This window comes from Miniopterus schreibersii (genome assembly GCF_964146895.1).
Source record: "Miniopterus schreibersii genome assembly, chromosome: 13".
NCBI classification, from domain to species: Eukaryota; Metazoa; Chordata; class Mammalia; order Chiroptera; family Miniopteridae; genus Miniopterus; species Miniopterus schreibersii.
The window spans coordinates 35,533,353-35,553,080 of record NC_138113.1 but is presented as its reverse complement, the minus strand read 5'-3'; the positions used below and the strand labels follow the sequence as shown (position 1 = coordinate 35,553,080).

General features: G+C 35.7%; 1 protein-coding gene across 1 annotated transcript in view; it reads right to left on the bottom strand.

The window, feature by feature from the left end:
• Positions 1–19,728, bottom strand: part of ACTR2 (actin related protein 2) — a 32,664-nt gene that overhangs the window by 2,963 nt on the left and 9,973 nt on the right. Inside the window, exons 3-8 of the mRNA XM_081157005.1 lie at positions 17,115–17,330; positions 14,660–14,732; positions 11,370–11,506; positions 9,400–9,549; positions 6,958–7,103; positions 2,979–3,111 (exon numbers count right to left, since the gene is read on the bottom strand). Of these exons, the coding sequence (XP_081013131.1) occupies positions 2,979–3,111; positions 6,958–7,103; positions 9,400–9,549; positions 11,370–11,506; positions 14,660–14,732; positions 17,115–17,330 (855 nt within the window). The remainder of the gene's footprint in view (positions 1–2,978; positions 3,112–6,957; positions 7,104–9,399; positions 9,550–11,369; positions 11,507–14,659; positions 14,733–17,114; positions 17,331–19,728) is intronic.

Genomic DNA, 19,728 nt, shown 5'->3' with positions numbered 1-19,728 from the left:
CTATCAAATTGTTCTGATTTGAACGATAAATCCCACGATCACCCTGCTGTGAGCACAAATACCAGAGTTCTGCTTGTGGCAGCTTTTCCCATCAATTGGTGGGTGGACACATGGGTCAATCACTTAGCCACCTGTCAAATGAAGAGCTTGAATAAGAGGACTTCTACGGTTTCTTTAAGGTCTAACGCTGCTATAACTAGTCCCATGCAACAGAGAAAGACTGAAGCTCCTTTCTTATAAGCAAAACTCACTTTCTACTGTCTCAAATTCAAATAAAATATTCTCAAAATAAAAATAGACCAAATATGATCAAAATAAATCATGGGGATATTAGAAAAAATGAACACAGTAACCAAAATGAAAGACAAGTGGAAAATGTTTTATACTCTACGGCCAGTATTAACTAACAAGGATACGCCTCAATCTGTATGATCAGTTAACACCTAAAAGAGAAACCTTAAAATGATGTAGCAGTTTATTAAGTGTCACAAACCCTGCAAAAGGACTCAAAATAACTATATCATTTTATCACATAAACTATCTTTAAATCACATAAATGAACTGTAGGACCTGATAATACATGATAGAAAAACACCAGTTACCAACTCTGAGGCTAACCTACTGTTTTAATTGTTTGAATTACTATTTTACATTTAGGCAGGGGTCAGCAAACTGTTTCTGTAAAGGACCAGACAGCAGATACTTGAAACTCTGCGGGTCTCTCTGGCCACTATAGACAATATGTGACCATAAGTAACACCATATAAAATGGCTCTGGCTGTGTTCACAAAAAATTGTATTCACAACAAAACAGCAGTTTTGAGTACAGGGCTGTATGCAGTCTGGCTATCCCTGCTCTAAGCGAAGCCCAGGATACCCTGCAGACACTGTTGCCCTTGAGGCTTTCTCGGCTGGCTGCGGTTCCTCTCTCACAGTACCTTCCTGACCCCCGAGATTTGGTAACAGGAATCCTTAACTCGACTGTGCTGCTTCTCTCCCCCTCCTCCCTACAACTCCATAGCCCCTCGGAGACTCCCGTCATCAGGCTTCTCTACCCACCACTCCTTGCCCAAGTCATCCCCAGATCCCCAGGTGACTTCTTCTCGTGCCTGCTCTTACTGCTTGAGTGTGTGCCCTCTCCATCATTTCCTCACATTACCCTTGGTGACTCTGTCCTCTCCCTCTCAGACTCATTGGCAAAACTGCAACTCAGGCACACCTGTCCTCAAGCAACTGAACACCGCAGGAGAGAAACTCAGCATCTTACTTCAAATGTATCACTTAACTCAACTGAGCCCCTTAGTCTGCTCAGCAATCCTATTTCTATTTCTCCTCTCTTCCACTCTCCAAGACTTTCCATTTCACTCCTCCTCTATTTTATAACCCTTTACCGCCTCCTCCCTCCTCTCAGAGCAGCCTCCTAACCTATCTTTCTACATTCACCTTTCTCCCTCCCTTCAACAGCCTATTCACACCAGACTTGATCTTTTAAAAACAAATCAGATCCTATCACTTATCTGCCCAAAATTCAAGACTTTCTATTTCATTAGGAGTAAAGCCTAACTCTGCTGTGGCTGAACAAAACCTGCATCCCGACAGTCTGCCGTCACCTCCCAGCCCTCTCCATTGCTCACTCGGCTCCAAGCATACCTGCCCGCTCCCACCAATTTGGGGCTTTTGCACTTCCTATTCCAGCCTAGAAGGTTCTTCCCCCAGATAGTCAAGTCACGTGGCTCACTTTCTCACTCCATTCAGGTCTCTGCTCAAAAGTTTTCTCATCAGAGACATTCCCTGGTCACATTACATGAAGGAACACACCATCTCCTCAACTCCTACCACTTCCTAACCCCCAACCTTACTTTACTTTTCTTCATAGTACTTATTACTACTGATATATTATTCTTCATAAACTAAAAGCAAGGATTTGGTTTTTGTTCACCATTGTTTTATCCCAGCATCTAAATCCAGTATTTGGCTCCCAGAAGGAGTTCAACAAATATATGCTGAATAAATAAGCACCTGAAACTGACTGTAAATTACATATGTATAACTCAATAAAATCAGACGAGTGAAAGACTTAGACAATATGACTCCTTTCAGTCTTTTGTTTAATGTACATGTGTCCATACTCAATTTCATATCACCAATTTTGATCACATATAAGAAATGTAACATTAGTGTCTCCAACATGTAGTCCTCTGTAATGTGTAATCTCGTTATCTAATACAGTTAATCAAAGTTTGTGAGACAAGCCTCAGAGATTAATTCAGAATTAAATAACTGTTGGTTGAGAGCACAGTATACAGTGTACTTCACACAAGCCCAGTTTATAGAAAGAAAAAAATATCAATGTCAAATCATTAACTGTTACATACTAGTTTAAAATTTTCTTTCTACTCTACACATCAACAACTACCACTTAAAGTTTGTTTCAGGAGCTATAATAGTTGATGGGGATGCAAAAGAACTGGAGATATGTTTTATAATCTGATTGCAGAGCTAAGACATATGTAAGAAGTGGCCTGAAAAAAAACCTAGAATCAGAAATATAAAACTGTCCAAGAGTTGTACTGAAGGCTCATGACATATTCAAAAAAAATTTTTTAAAAACAAACAAACAAAAAACACTCAAAAACCCAAGTGGGGCTTCTATCTCTCCACAGTATAGCAGGTTCTTCCCATGTATTTAGAGACACCTCAATTTAGGCTATTCATTATGGATAACCCAGAATGTTTGGTCCTGGACCTAGTCGTCTCCATCCACTGACTACACAGGTGACCACACAGTACGACCATTCTGGGACAGAGTTCATGACCTTGAACCAATTAGTTCTTCCTATCTCTTCAAGGCCATACTTGATTACATTAGAAATTTGTTTAAAAAGACTTCTTGCGCCCTCTGGTGGCTATCAAATTCACAAGCTACTTTACAGGGTTTTAAAAGTATATTAACAGCTGGATTATTGATTGATACTTACAGAAAGTTTTTCCACATCTCCCTTTAACACTCGTTCTAAGTAAAGCTGTTTCAGTTCTCGTTCCAGTCGTGATGGCAGCCCAGGGTACATCGTAGACCCTCCGGAAAGCACAATGTGCTTATAGAACTCAGACCTAGAAAGACATAATAGGCATTCATTTGGGGTTTCGGATTAGGAAAATAGTATCTCGGAGTTCCTGTTTTTATGTCAGCCTCAGGTGGTCGCCCGCAGAATTAAATAAAATTCAACATGTAAATCACAGGACTGAATGTTTATTATTACTATTGTTATTTGATAACAAACCCTCTTTTCATATAAAATGTTACAATTTTGATGAAAATACTTCTAAAGCACAAGATGTACTTTCTTGCAAATGTAACTGAGTCTTTTAATAATGACCACAGTTTATATTACAAACTATCAAAAATTGGACTGTATTATCACAGTGCTTCCCTGGAGCCTCTGAGATGTGGTTGTTTACTCTAATAACCATATTCTATTATGTTCCCAGTTCTTGCTTTTCAATTTTTCCATTTGCCTTTTGTAGTTTCCCCTTTTGTTCCTTTGCCTTGAGGCTGTCCCTGTTATTTTTGGTTAGATTGATGAATATGCTTGCTTCATATAGCAAGCCTCTCTTCTTTCCTTAAATATATTGTCGGTAATATCAAATAATCAAATCTAAAATAACTGCATATATAGTAAAAGTAATATAATCTGAGTGAGGGTCTGAGGAACTCTTCTCATAGTAAAGTTCAGAAGATGAGTCACATCCATTTGGCCTCATTCAAACTGGCTTCATGTTTTTATTTACTCCCAGGTTCTCAATGGCTCAAGCTACTGTAATTCTAGCTTCTAGAACAGTGCTTTTGTTTTTAATTGTAGAAGTATGCACATGAGTGCAGCATAAGCCAAGCAGCTGAAATATGGCTAAATGTGATACGTACCCATGTGTATTTACATATATGCTTTCAATATGTAGAACACACAAACAAAATTTTGAGTTGTGCTACTTTCCACTGCCAGGTATGTGGGAAGGGTACTGAACTGGACTTCAGTGTTTTAGAAATACCTAAACTTTAATCACCACCAACAGGAATGCTCTTTTAAATACAACTTTGCTATTGATGATCATTAAATCTAAGGACAAAAGCATCTATCTAATTCCTATTATGAGAACTTACCATAATTATGAAGTCTAGATTTGATTTTATCATCTTCCATTAGATTTATAGACTTACATTATAAGCCAAATGCTATTTTTATTAATTTCCATTATTATCCTACTCCCCAGCCATCCCACAAAACTTAGGTAGGTATTTAATTCAGGATTAAGCAAGTAAGCAAACTCTTGCTTTATAAAATGCTTCTGAGTGAATTCCTCAATAGCATGGGTGTAGAGGAGGGCTCTCTATAACAAACCCTAGATGCAATAAAAGATTATATACCTTTTTAAAAATTGTACTGATTCATTTTAGAGGTAGGGAGAAAGAGAGAAACAATGATTTGTTATTATTTATGAATTCATTGGTTGATGCTTGTATGTGCCCTGACTGGGGATCGAACCCACAACTTTGGCGTATCAGGACAAAGCTCTAACCAACTGAACTTAACTGACCAGTGAAGATTAAATCTTTTTATACAACTAGATAAAAACAAATTTCTGTATGGCTAAAAAACACCATAAGCAAGAGACAAATGGTAAATTAGGAGGATATATCTGCAACAGATAACACAAAGCTAATACAAAAAGAACTTTTAAAAACTAAGGGAAAATAATCATAAAAATTCTGAAGAACAACAGATAAAAGCCATGAACAGATAATTCACCAGAAAAAGATATAAAAATAGCCCTAAACATACAAAAATTATGTTCAAATTCATGCTTGAGAGAGATGCAAATTAAAACTACAGTGAGGTATCATTTCACACTCATCAGACTGGCATAAAAGTAAAAAGGCTGAAAACTGTGAACAAGCTGTGGGGACAAAGGTGCCCTCGCATATCACTGGTGGGAATGAGCAATAGCAACTATACCCATTTACCCTTTGAACCAAAAAATCCCCCCTCTAGAAATATTTTCAGAATATACATGCCCCAAACTACAAAGATATAGCATGCACAAGGTTATTATTGCAGCATTATTTGTCAACACAAATATTGGAATCTACCTAAACAACTGTCACTGAATAAACCCTGGTATGTATACACTGGGGGTAAAAATGCAACTGGAAAAAGAATGAGGACCATCTAGGAAACAGCATAGCACTGCTGAGGCTATATTCAGGGGAAGCAGCAACATGCAAGGGTATTTCTAGTACACTACCTTTGGTGTAAGAGAAAATAAGAACCACAAAAAGGAGAGACATGAAACTATTTACCTATAATAGGGGCCAGAGGACCAGGGTGGAAGAGGGGGAGTGGGGAAAGTACTACCTCTACATATACTTTTTAATGTAGTTATTGTTCTTCCTATTCAAAAAACAAAATTAACATGAGCCAGGAATAATATCCTGTGCCCCCAAACAGAATATGCTCAGAAAAGATGAGGCACATCAAAGGACACAAGAGCCCGGGCGTGGCTCAGCGGCTGAGTGTCGACCTAGGATCCAGGCGATCGGGGTTCAATTCCTGGTCAGGGCACATGCCCGGGTTGCGGGCTCGATCAATGACTCTCTCATCATTGATGTTTCTATCTCTGTCTCTCCCTCTCCTTTCCTTTCTCTGAAATCAATAAAGATATATTTAAAAAAAAAAAAAAAAAAAGGACACAAAAGCCTGCTTGAAGGGGCTCTCATTGGCCAAATCAGGAACAATCTGAGCAGCAAAATAGGTAAGACAGTAATAAATTATAATCAACTGAAAAAATTCATGAATCCATACTGATAATAAACAAAAAGGGAGAAGAAAAAGCACTTCCTTTTGCTAGAATGCCAGCTAATAAATATAGAAGGAAGGATGGCATTAGAAAATCACCTTCTTGCAACAATCACAATAAAAATGGATTTAGGCAAGAATCATTAATACATGCTAAAAGGGGCGGAGGGCAGAGTTTGGTGAGGAACAGGAGATTTACAAAATCTCAAAGTATTTTCCCACAAATTACTTATAAATTAGGAAAGAAAAAACAGGATAACTATACAGTGGAGCAAAAAGGAAACTTCATTAAGAGCTTGACACTAACATAACCAGTAAGGAATAGACATCACCTCTGGATGTGATGCTCTAAGGAGGACACATCACATACATATGCAGTATTTTTGCCCAAAACACATAACCTGAATCTATTCATGAGAAATCATCCAAACCCAATTGAGAAAAATGCTCTAAAATAATTGGCCTATACTTTGCAAAGATGTCAATGTCATAAAAGACTGAGGACTGGTAACAGGTAAAAGGTGACTAAGAGACATGTCAACTAAATACAACATGTGATCCTACATTTGATACTTTACTGAAAAAAAGAAAAACTGTATAAAGGACATTATTAGGACAGTGGACAAAACTGAAATAAGGATGGTAGATAAAAGTATTTATCAGTAATGACACTCCTGTACTTGATAACTACATTGCAGCTATATGAAGGACTATTTTTGTTTTTAGAAACTACCAAGTGAATATTAAGGAGTATAGAGGATTTACACATTCATCCTACTCTCAACCAGCTCAAGAAAAAGAGAAAGGGAAAAATAAAGCGAACATGCAGAACTTTAGTAAAATGAGAAACTGCATTGAGTATACATGAGCTATTATCCTAGCAACTTTTCTTTAAGTTTTAAATTATTTCAAAATAAAAAGTTTAAAATGGCTTCTGAGACACAATGATACAATGTGCTAAACATCAAGTGCCACCCTATAAAAAAATTACTTTGTCTTATCTATTTAAAAACATGAGTGAAGTAACAGGAAGCTTGGTCATTCCAACTATTTATATTCCACCTATTTCTGATAAATAACCATAAAACCACCATTTCTAACGTACCTGGTATCAATGTCAGCTGCCTGGATTGTGTTAAAAAGCAATTCAGCAACACCCACACCCTCAACATTGATCAAGTGAGGCTGAAATAAAGCTTCTGGTGCTTCAAATCTCTCTCCCCCAACTTTGATAATGCGGCCATCTGGGAGCTGGAAACCAAGATTAACCAAATTAGCAAAGATTAAAAAATTTTCCGGTGTTCTCTGAAACACTAGTACTTTAAACACATCTGTCCTATAATGAAAATCATTATCAGCAACATATTTATCCCAAAATACAGTTTTGGAAAAGAAAAAAAGGTAAAATAAAATACATCTGTTTTTATTACCATACTTTGTTCTGCTTTTTAAAATGGTATGCCTTGCTCCAAGGTTTCAGAAATTTCTTGGAGAAATCACCAATGCATTAATGTAGGATGTTCCACTGGTGCACAGCTAAGCATATACAGGCAGCATTAATCAACCACTGCCTTGGATTATACCTGGTGTCAATGCTGCTTCTCTCATTATTTTAACAAATTTGTAACTTTATAAATATTTTTACCATGTCGCATAAACACATTCAATTAAAAATTTTTAATTATTTCTTTCACCAAATAATTACTGTGAAACTTTATTTTGCTATCAAAACACTTTATATCATGTGTGAAACATCTGTCAAGTCATTTAATCCGAAAAATACTTTATAATCAAAAAAGTTTAAGGGACACTGATCTAGACTACTTTTTATTAGGTAATTTTGTTGTATCCTACTTACTAGGTCCTATTAAATTTTAAATGAGAATGAATAGATGTATTAACTTAAGCAACGAGACTTAAACAAACAAAAGGTCAGATATTGTTAGATGACCTTGTGCAGAAAGCTCTTAAGTCACGTCTTATGTTTAATTAAATGAGAAATGTTAAAGAAAAACTCCCTCTCTTAAACCACCTCATAATTCATTGGACTGACTTAAGTAACCAGTATATGCTTGTATATACTGGCATTTGACGCATTTCTTTATGAGATAACAAAATTCGTTTCATTTCTAACAGTGTACTTAATTTAGAATAATTACAATAATTATATTCATATTCCAAAACTGACTTTCTAATACGACAAACTCACACAAGGCAATTTCTTTAAAACATTTATCCCATGTTTGCTGTAATTGTTTACAGATATATGCAAAGCAATCACATTTTTCAAAAACTCCAGAATTATTTTTATAAATTGTATCCAATTTCTTAAAAAGAAAAAAGATACTGATCCAAACATTAACCCTTAAAAAAAAACCAAAAAACCAAACCATCAGGTGAGTTTAAAAGCCACATGAAATCACCAAGATACCTGGAGAAAGTTCACATGGCAGGCTGTTTTCAGCAAAATCTCTGTCTCTCACATTTCTAGCCTCTCTGATGGTGTGACTTCTCTGGACACTCTGGCTACTGGCCACACTGGGGCCACCTACCCTACAAACTACCTACCCCCTAGGAACTGTGAATCTTACCCTATCCTTTATTTGTTCAGCCATATCCTTCTTCACTTATCAGTTTACTGTTTCTTTTCTGTTGTACACATTTTTGTAACCTACGTCAAATTCTTTGAGAAAGGAGAAAATAAAACATGTCTTAAGAGTTTTAGTTCCCTCATCCTTTGCCTCTTGCTGCTTTCTTCCAAACAAGTCAGGTAGATGAAAAGTTATAAATCTAGAGAAACTGTCAAGAAAGCTTCAGGAAAGAATCCATCCCCGAGGCAAATCTGGAAACCACTAAGTCACAAAGTATTGGATTATTGACTATTTGGATCAGTATCTTTAAAACAATAAAACAATATGCCCAGCTGGTGTGGCTCAGTGGTTCGGTGTTGACCCAGGAACCAAGAGGTCACTCGTTGGATTTCCAGTCAGGGCTCATGCCCAGGTTGTGGGCTAGATCCCCAGTAGGGGGCATGCAGGAGGCAGCCAATCAATGATGTTTCTCTATCATCATCGATGTTTCTATCTCTCTATCCCTCTCCCTAAAAATCAATAAAGGCATATTTAAAAAACAACAATATAACTTATACAAATTTATAATTATTTTTAAAATGACTATTTTGTATGTATTTGTGATATATAGAGCTTACATGAATCAAATGGCTTAAGAACACTTGCTTTTACTTAAAGTCTATTATTCACTTTCATTTTAGTAGAAACTAGATCAAAGATGAGATCTGGAAGTACCTGATACCCAGATGAACATGATAGACTTAAGACAGCAATACATTAAAAATTCAGGTAGAAACAAATCCCCTGGTGTAGCTATCACAAGGTTCTAAGTCTCATTAGTTACAATTTCAAGTTCACATTTGTTTTCAACATCTCATTAAGAAACTAGATTCAAAAAAAACCTCCTTAAGCACACACCAATAATCATGGTTGTTCATTTTAAAACCACATATATATTATACACGGGAAATACTTACTGTGTAAGATTCAACTAATACTGTGGTTTCTAACGCCAGTTTCTGCTCTTGCTCAATATTATACCCCACGTAACACAATTTTTCTTTAATCATGCGAACTGTTTCAAAATCTGCAGAATGGTTGAATGCGTATCCTCGCAACAGAAGCAGCTGTTACCAAAAAAAGAAGTAAATTCCCAATTAATCTGAATGAGCTCAACTCTGCAAAAGCTACTATTGCTCACTAAATATGTCACATCAGTAACAAATGTAATAGACAGTGGATCCTTAGCTTTTACTGAATCAGAAACAGGGATATTACTTTGCCAGAGAAGAATTTATATTTCTGTTTCACAGAGAAGCTTCAAGGAGTAACAGAATCAAAAGTTCATGAATAATGGATAAAACAAGCTAGTTTTTTTAAGAGTATTAATGTTTAGATAGTTTTGATAAACAATCAGAAGTCTATTAATAAACATTATTTTAGTACTAAATTCCTATTATCTGCAATTAGCTCAATCAATGCCATATTCATGATATCCCTAGGTCTTAGAAAATTTTATCCTTAACTTGTAGTATAATGTCTGATGGGCAATAGCGTGTTAAACAAACAAAAAGATTTCAACCTGATAGAAAAAAAAACCCATAATATGCACATAAACACAACTAAACTTTTCATATAAAAACTCTAGCCCTGCCAGTGTGGCTGAGTGGTTGAGCACCAACCTATGAACCAGGAGGTCATGGTTCAATTCCCAGTCAGGACACATGCCTGGGCTGCGGGCTTGGGCTTGATTTCCAGTAGGGGGCCATGCAGGAGGCAGCAGATCAATGATTCTCTCTCATCACTGATGTTTCCATCTCTCTCTCCCTTCCTCTCTCTGAAATCAAGTAAAAAAAAATTAAAGAAAAGATGTAAAAAGAAACCTCTAAAAAATAAATCCCCTAAACTTTGTGTTTATGTTCAGAAGAACACCCTTGGAAATTCCTTTGGTGGTTACCCTAAGACAGAACTTTGGCCTAGAATAAGTGTCTAACAACTCGCATTAATTTAATCTCACTATTACTCTAATTTGAGACTAACGGAACTCAATGTCAGGGTGAAGACTCAATGCAATCCAATTTGTTGTGCAGACATCACCGTATAACAGAGATTCTCAACAACAGTGCAAATGACATTTTGGACACTATAATTCTTTGTTGTGGGGGCTGTTCATTCCAGCATGCCCTAGTCATTCCAGGATGTTTAATAGCATTCCTGAAGTTATAACATCCAAAAAATGTCCCCAGACATTGCAAAATATCCCTGTAGGGCAGCATCATCCCTGGTTGAGAGCCACTTACCCAGAGAAGAGATACTAACTATAAACTAGTACAGGCAATGCTCTAAACCATTTTTTAACATTAAAAAAAATACTCATGCTTTCAAATAGTGGCCTCATATACTTTCTCCAGCAATGTTTTAAAGAAAATAATAACTAATTAGAGTCAGAAGTAAACTTTAAAATAGTAAATAATGAAAACTGGACATATTCCATGAAAACTACTAAATATTAGTCAGGCACAACTGGACCCTGTTTTTAATCAAGTATCATTACTTTGCTATCAGTGTATTCTGTAGGGAAGGATAAGATCAGTCAACCCAACCAAGATTATAGCTTTAATGTATATCTGTTCAAAGAAGAATTTTATGGCAGAAAAGGCTGCCTAAGTTCAAGGCAGTTTTAGGGTCTCTCCCCATCTTTTAAATACCTCCCTACCCCTTCCTTAGAAATAGCAAATATAATTATGTAATGAAATAATATATTCTCATTAGTATACCAGAGATCATGTCTATAAATCTCATATGGATTTTTATATGAATGGGGTAATTGGGCCATTTTTCTAGTGATGCAGAAGCTTTGCTAGAATCCTAAGATGATATTCAACTTTGTATTAAGTCAGTAAACAAACTATAAAACCTAATTTCTGTAACATTTTCTTTTGCTTACCTTGATAAGATATCTGGTAATATCCCTCCCAGCAATATCCAGTCTTCTGGTAAGGTGAGGGAGAGAAAAGCCTTCATAAACTGGGCAAATGTGAGTTACACCATCTCCAGAGTCCACCACTACTCCAGTCAATAAACCTGTGTGTAAGAAGCATGAGGTTTTACATACAGTAAAACCAAATCAGATCAAAGCCACCAAATTTCAAGTATTAGTATAGAAGCCAAACTAGAAACTTTACCAATAATAATGGTCTAAAAGCCAGCATTTCTTAATTATTTATTTTGAAGTGTGTTCCTAATACAGACACTAAAGTCAGTATTCTCTCATGTCTCTTATGAGACTTTTAGTCTAAACATGTATTACCCCAAGAAATGGGAACAGATCCTGAAACCTAGGACTGAAAAACATATGTTCTTCATGCTCAGTGCAATTCTTTATTTTCCTTTCCAACTAATCTTGATCCCTGAATTTCCTTGGAGTAAAATTTTCTAAAGCATCTTGAATAACTTTTATGGAAAGCACTATGAAAGGTAAATACTACACAAGTGGACAGTGAATCTGTTGAAACAATCTAGTTCTTTATTATTTCTGTCATATAGTATATTCAAAACTGTGCTGGTTTGGAAAAAATTCTGTTGATATTAGATAGCTAGAAATCTGAGAACAAGCAATCTTGGCTAATCAAAGATCACCTCAATTATTCACCAGAATCCAGAAAGACAATGCTAATTAAACCTTATAATAAAAGCACAGCAAAGAAGAGGCCTTGTTTCCCATTTTTGCTATTTAAAAATATAAACAGCTGCAAAAGTTAGTGCTTTGCCTTTTGCACCAGGGTTAATTTGGCAGAGAATCCCCCTCAAAAAAAACCTTTCTCTAACTCACATTTTCTATTTTAACCACACACAAAAAAAGTTTAATCAGAATGTGCATTATCTATAATGTGCTTAAGCATTCCTTTATGATCTTTCCATTCCTGAATAGGCTCTCTCCCTCTTTCTTATTAATACAAACTTGAATGCTCTATACTATGTAATTGTCATGATTTGTCTCTGAATACATTTATTCAAACCACCTCCTTCTGAAGCTGACATAATTTATCGTTCCTTGATTGATAAGCTTCATGAAAATCACATGTAAGCTTCATGAAAATCACATGTAGCCTTTTAATGTTGCATTCTTTTAAACAAAAAACTTTCCATTTAAAAAAAAGGTATTCACAACATTGATAATTCAAAAATACTCCCAGTAATATCAACTACAGCAGGTATTTACATTTATTTTCCAAATAGACCTTCCCATACCACCTCACTTTGTTTTCTACCACTCCCACCAGCTTACATACTGGTGTTTCCCTGTACACAGATGACCCATTTTCAATGCCACACCCTGTCACTAGATTATCTATTTTTCCTACTTCGATTCCTGTGGGGTCTTTTAAGGCTCAATCCAATACCTACCTTTTTGTTTATACCTTCCCTGACTACTCTAATCTCTAGCCCAGATTCCCTAATTCCAGTTATTCCCCTCAATCCTGTCTGTACCATACAATCACACATTACCTCCCTAAATCACTGTCACCTCTCTTATTCAAAAAACCTTCCATGGGCCCTGGCTGGGTAGCTCAGTTGGTTACAGCATCATCCCTACATGCCAAGGTTGCAGGTTTGATCCCCGGTCAGGTCATATACAAGAATCAACCAATGAATGCATAAATAAGTAGAACAACAAATTAATGTTTCTCTCTCTCTCTCTCTCTTTCTCTCTCTCTCTCTCTCTCTCAAAAACCAATTAAAAAACACTATCGTCCATGGTTCTAAATGCCTTTTCCTACCTTTTTTTAACTAGTAGCACTAGCCAACTTGTTTAGAAGGAGAATTTTACTATGGCTTTAGTTCTTTTGATTAACATTATTAAACTATCATTTCTCAAGTTAAGTATACAATAGTTAAACAAAAATGGCTAAATATCAGGAATTAAGAGAGGATACCTTCTCATTGGATGGAAATAAATTTATGAATACTGCTAGAAAAATCTGTTAAAGTCAATTTTATTCAAGTACAATTCAAACAAAAATTCATTTTGCAGAACTGTCCCATCCTCACCTCCTAAATAGAACTATTATCACCAGTTTCAAAGCTTAGATTCAAAAATTTTTAGATCTATTTTCTGAAGTACTTTCTAAAATCAATTATGAAATTTATTTTATTTTAATGAAACATTACCCAGATGCAGACAATCACTCCTTGGTAAAGTAACAAGTGAATTATGATTCCTTCTTCAAAAGAGAAACTACTAATAGCCGGACAGTAATCGTTTTAAGGGCAAGAAGACCATGTCTAGCTTACGTACCACCATATCCTCTACACAAGAGTGTAAGGTACATGCCACATTTAGTTCCCCTAAGTATTTTCTAAGTATCTACATGTGTACTCAAGGCAGCTTTAAAAAACCCAGTGTGTCTTTTTACATGGTGATTTTTACTAATCCACGTGTAGAAGCAAATGGCTCACCTTAATATTAAAGTGTGTTTTCTAAGCACTATGTCATACACACTGCTGCTTTAAGTACTAGGGCTTGAGACTTTGCTCATGTGTCACCTCCTTCAGAAAACTCTAATGTGCTGAATCAAAATTATCTGTTTTTATATCTTTTTTCCAGAGAGACTTGAGGTTATCTTTACATTTCAAGTGCCTAACAGACTCTGTGGCACCTACCTGACAGTCCCACAATTCTCAATGAGGCCATCAGAATATAAAGAGCTCTCCCCCACATGACCAATATTTTATTCCCAATAGATAGGGAAGCAGTTACTAATTGCAGTTCCAAGAAAATATTAGGAGCCCCTTCCATTAAATCAAAAGTTAGGAAGGTACTCCCAAATGTCTACCTTCTCCTGTATATATATTATGTATCTGACACGCATGTTTTTATACTAATTTTTTTAAATTTGCTTTTTTTTAACTGCCAATTCTGACGACAAATTCCATGTTCATTCTCCACTGCATAAAAAAAGTTTTTTAGCTCAAAATAATCTAAAAGAGGCAACCTACTACTTCTTAAAAAACTGAGAAATCTTTTTTCACTTAGAAATTAAAATATATGTATTTTATTTGACAAATTTTAGAAACTGTGAAAATATTTAAATAAATATTTTTAAATACCTGAATAAATACATAAATACTGTGCTTTTCTGGGATTTACAACTTATTGAAAACTCAAGTTCCTTTGACATAAAACATAGTAAATGTTTGCTGAATTAATTATCCTAAAAGCTAAACTTCACCTACCTTGAGCATACAAAGTCAGAACTGCTTGGATGGCTACATACACGCCAGAAAACTGGTAAGTTTCAAACATTACCTGAAAATGCAAAAGGAAAGAAAAAAATATTGGTATTTTGAAGTTACATATTCTACTTATGTTTTTGGCCAAAACAGAATCAAAAGGCCTCAAAGAGCCCTCCATTCTCTTCAGCTCTTTGCGCCTTGATTAACTTCTGCTCTCACAGAGATTCCGTTTTGGGAAAGATCTTTGGATACATCCTGAGTCTCCAAGCATTTCGTAAGTCCTACAAGAGCAAAGGTTGCTGAGTGCTTTAGTTAATGGCTAATTAGAGTGAAAGAAAGCTTTCTGCATTTGAACAGCCTTTATTAATTGATGTCCCTTAAGGGAAATATCTTTTAATTCAAAGACAAACTATCTCTAGCAGTTTAAGGAAAAAAAAGTGGTAGTAAAATAGGGCAGGGAGACAACAAAATAAATGCAGCAATTCCTTAATGTTGGGAGATACAGAACTGCCTAGCTGCTGCTGAGCCTGCCTTCCCTACTTGAGCCAAGGCTGTAGCTCCACTGGAGGGAGAAGGAATTTCCTAGTATCCTCTCTAGTCAAAACCATGCTCATTCCTTGTAGTCCAGGTTGGCTGGAAACATCGTGCAGGAGTTTTTCTGTCATCTATAATGAGCATTCCTTGACTAGCATGGCTAACTACCACTCTGAATATACCTACTTAGAAATTTGACAACTGACCGTAATCACAATTATATAGAATTTAAATTTTACAACTCTGAAACTCATCAGTTAGCCCCGCCAGGTGTGGCTCAGCAGTTGAGCATCGACCTAGGATCCAGGAGATCGGGGTTCGATTCCCAGTCAGGCCACATGCTCCTGTTTCAGTTTTAGGTGTAGCTAGGAGGATAAAAAGTAATAAACTGTAAACCATAAGGAATGTTGTGGATTCTGTACCTAAAACCATGATCTTACATTGTCAGACCACTTAATACAAAAATTGAGTTTTAATCTAGACTTTAAAAATATTGTCTAACAATAATCTCTTCTAAACCCCTTCCAAAATTTCCACCAACATCTAAATACAGACATAGAATAATACAAAATATTTACATTAATTAGTAACTGAAAGCTACTAAAACAGTTATTAAAACTTTCTACCTCATATATAACAAAATGAAAGACAACTCTGAAAAGTCACTTATCTAAACTACTAAAAATGTAGACGTCTTACTCTCTGCAACTGCTTACCTCAGTAACCTTTCCGATCTCCTTTCAACAGGTCCTCCTGTTTCCCAGGTCCTTAGCCCTCTCTCTAACCACTGTCTACTCTCACTTCTTTGGTGAGCCATATTACATCTTGATGACTCCCAAATTTAAATCCTCAGACTCACACTTTTCTCGTCAACCTGATCTTAAATATATAACAATCTACTTGATATTTTTGCTTAGATGTCCAATGAGAGCTTAACATGTCCAAGACTGGATTCCTGGTCCATCTGTGCCCCCACCCCAATCCTGTTCTACTTATCTCGTCTTTTCCCACCAACTTATGATTCTAACACATCCTTCCAGTTGCTCATGTCAAAACCTTTGAAGTCATTCCATCTTACTCATATCTAATGCATCAGAAATTCTTGGCCCTACCTTCAAAACAGACCCACGATCTGGCCACTTCTCATTACTTTTACTGCTATTACCCCTAATCCTAATGATTATCTTTTGACTAGTTGATAAAGTCTCCAAACTGGTCTCTCTTCCACCCTTGCCTCCTTATGATCTACTCTCAACACAGCAGCCACAAAAACCTAAATCTGATCATGTCCCTTCCCTGTGACAGCCCTTCATTTTACTTGAAGTCTAATTCCCTATAACAGCCTACAAGGCCCTAGATGATTTGGCCCTGTTACTTCTTTGACCTCATCTCCTGTTGCTCTCCACTCTGGCTTCCTTGCTGACTCTTAATGTGCCAGGCTTGCACTTGTTTAAGGTCGTTACTCTGGCTCCTCCCTTTGGCTGAAATGCTCTTCCCATAAATCCTGGCTAACTCCCTCACTCTTTGTTAAAACATCACCTTCTCACACAGGACCACTACCACACCCTATGTATAAATTCAACCCTCCCCCACTCCCCGTTATCCCTTAACCTGCTCTTTATCCCCTTTTAGCATCTACTATCTTCTAACTAACCATTCAATTAAGTCACTTTTGGGGGCTGTTTTTCCCTTCTAGAATGGAAGCTCCATGGTGGCAGGATTTTTGTTTCGTTTACTGATATAGCCTACTTAGGAATATTGATTAGTATACAGTTACGTGCTCAGTAAATAGGTTCTGGGGGAAAACAACAATTATTTTTATTCCCTTTATCCTTAATAACAACGGTAACATAAAAGAAAGAACATTTTCAGGGGGGAAAAGAAAGAAGCATATACATGCACATCCCATCTAAAACCTTACCTCTACAATCTTCTCTCTGTTTTTGGTTGGGTTCATAGGGGGTTCTGTGAGTAAGATCTTACAATTTCTCGTATCTATGTTAAGTTTCTCTGGTCCAAATGTATAGTCCCACAGGTGTTTCATGTCATCCCAATTTCGTACTATGCCATTTTCCATAGGGTAGTTAACTTCCAACATTGAGCGTAATTCACTTGCCTCGTCACCAACCATAAGATCCTAGAAAAGTATAATATCAAAGTTTCAAACCAAATTTTGCATAAAATACCTTCAGAAACTTATATTCCCATATTTTGATTAAATTTGGGGATAATTAATTTTAATCGTTCTGGTACTTTCAGATCAAGTATTTCATTCCACAAGTTAAAAATTTTTTCTTTCAAGAACAATGCCTTGTGAAGTTTAATACATTTTTATATACAATGTGGTTTAAATCAATAAGTTCACCTTACCTTTAATACATATGTTTCCAAAAGAAGGGCATTAGCACAAATAAACCCCACATTTTCATATTTTGGAGGGTTTTGTATGAGGTTTCATGTTTCTTTTGCTCAAATTTTCAAAAAAATAAGGCCTGTGATATGTGAAATAGCACATCAGGGGGGAAAAACTAGCAGAAAAATGCTCAATGCATGCAGCACATTTCTTTCTACTAAATATCAAAATGATATTATAAAGCATAATGAAAGAAGCAAAAAAACCCAGGATTCTTTAACTAAACTACAATAATTTCACAAACTTCTATCTAAATATCTGGACTAGAAATAAAACTAAGTTTCTACACATGCCTCATCAAGAGGAATGAAAATCTGTAGAGATATAAAAAGACACAGGGAAACAATTCTTTAAAATTATCTCATGAGCAACATTTTTTATCTTAAGGTGTAAGACTAGAAAACTATGACACACGAAACAGAATACTCACAAGTCTTGTCTCCAATGAGAGCATACTTAAGATGACCCACATTTGAAAAGCCAAATTTTGTATGTATAATAAAGCTAATGATGTCCTAGAACTTAAACTTACTTTAAAAATCAACTAATCAAGATATCAAATAATCCTAATTTCTACATGTACTGATGAATTTTTTAAAAACTAGCATCAGACATAGCAACTATTTTCTACAACACCTTAAGTTTAAAACATGGGGAAAATAAAAGGAACAGCAAAATTAACATAAGATATATTTAAAAGGGTTTAAACATATATGAGTTGAAAACTTTTAAAAGTAACTTTTTTCTTTTTTTTAAAGATCAGAGAGAAAACCATGGTGAGGACTCTATTTTTTAAGAAAGGGTTTCTGTACAATCCACTGAAGCAACAACAGAAAGGGTGGGAAAGTTAAAGCAGATGCTAGAAATGTTCTCTAAATCTTTTGTGTTGCAACTAGTTTTTCATAAAGTTAATTTAACAACTTAATTTTCAAACTTCTTTAATATTAACTATTTAGAATCATCTGATAGGAAAATGCAAAACTAAAACTATATTTGTGAACTCTATTTAATTACATGCGTATGTTGAATTATTCAGGGAGAAGTATACTGATACTTTGAAATACATCAAATAACAAGACGGACTGATGGATGGATAGATGGATAAATATGTGATACATCAATATAGCAAATATTAATGTCAGAATCTAAGTAAGTGATGGGTCTATGAGTTTTACTATAAATTCTTTCAACTTTGCTGCATATTTTAAACACTTCTTAATAAAATGTTAAGGGTGACACCCCTGCAAGTGCATGTATTACTTTTGGCCATTAACAAATATAATTTAATACACAATTTTGTTACTTACTTTCCTTTAGGATATATCTTTCTTTGTGTTGTTACAAAGTAATACATTAGATAATTAGATGGTTTACATAAATCAATATGCATTCACAATTACATTTCAACAAATTTAATTAGAGTATTAATTTTTATTCCATGCAAGAATACAGGCTTATGTACGTCTGACCCAACGCCAACTAAAAATAAAAGCCTCATATATTTATTTCTAGGCCACACGTACTCTAAAGGACTAACTGAAAGAAATGTCTGGCATTGAGTATCTTACCATCCCTCTCAACAAAGACGACATTTAAAATGGAAGAAAATAAGTTTTAACTTATTAGGTTAGTTCAAAATCTGAGTAGCTCAAGCTACCTAAATTTATCCGTATCTAAAATTGTAATTAAAAAAATCCTAAAACAGACCAGCTGGGCATGGCTCAGCAGTTGAGCATCAACCTAGGATCCAGGAGATCGTGGTTTGTTTCCCGGTCAGGGCACATGCCCAGGTTGTGGGCTAGATCCCCAGTCAGAGGCATGTAGGAGGGAGCCAATCAATGACTCTCTCATCATTGATGTTTCTTTCTCTCTCCCTCTTCCTTCCTCTCTCTGAAATCAATAAAGATATATTTTTTTAATTTTTTTAATCCTAAAACATATACTGTTCCTTAGAACATTTCAACTTCCAAAAGCAAAAATTTTAAGCGTTTTATGAAGCAAGCTTGCCCTCATATCTCAGAACCAAGCTATAAGCGATCAAATCAGGCCTTAGATTTTTACCACCCACCTCATCAATAGACCTTAAGCCTAAACCATTACCTATTACCTGAATTAAAAACTA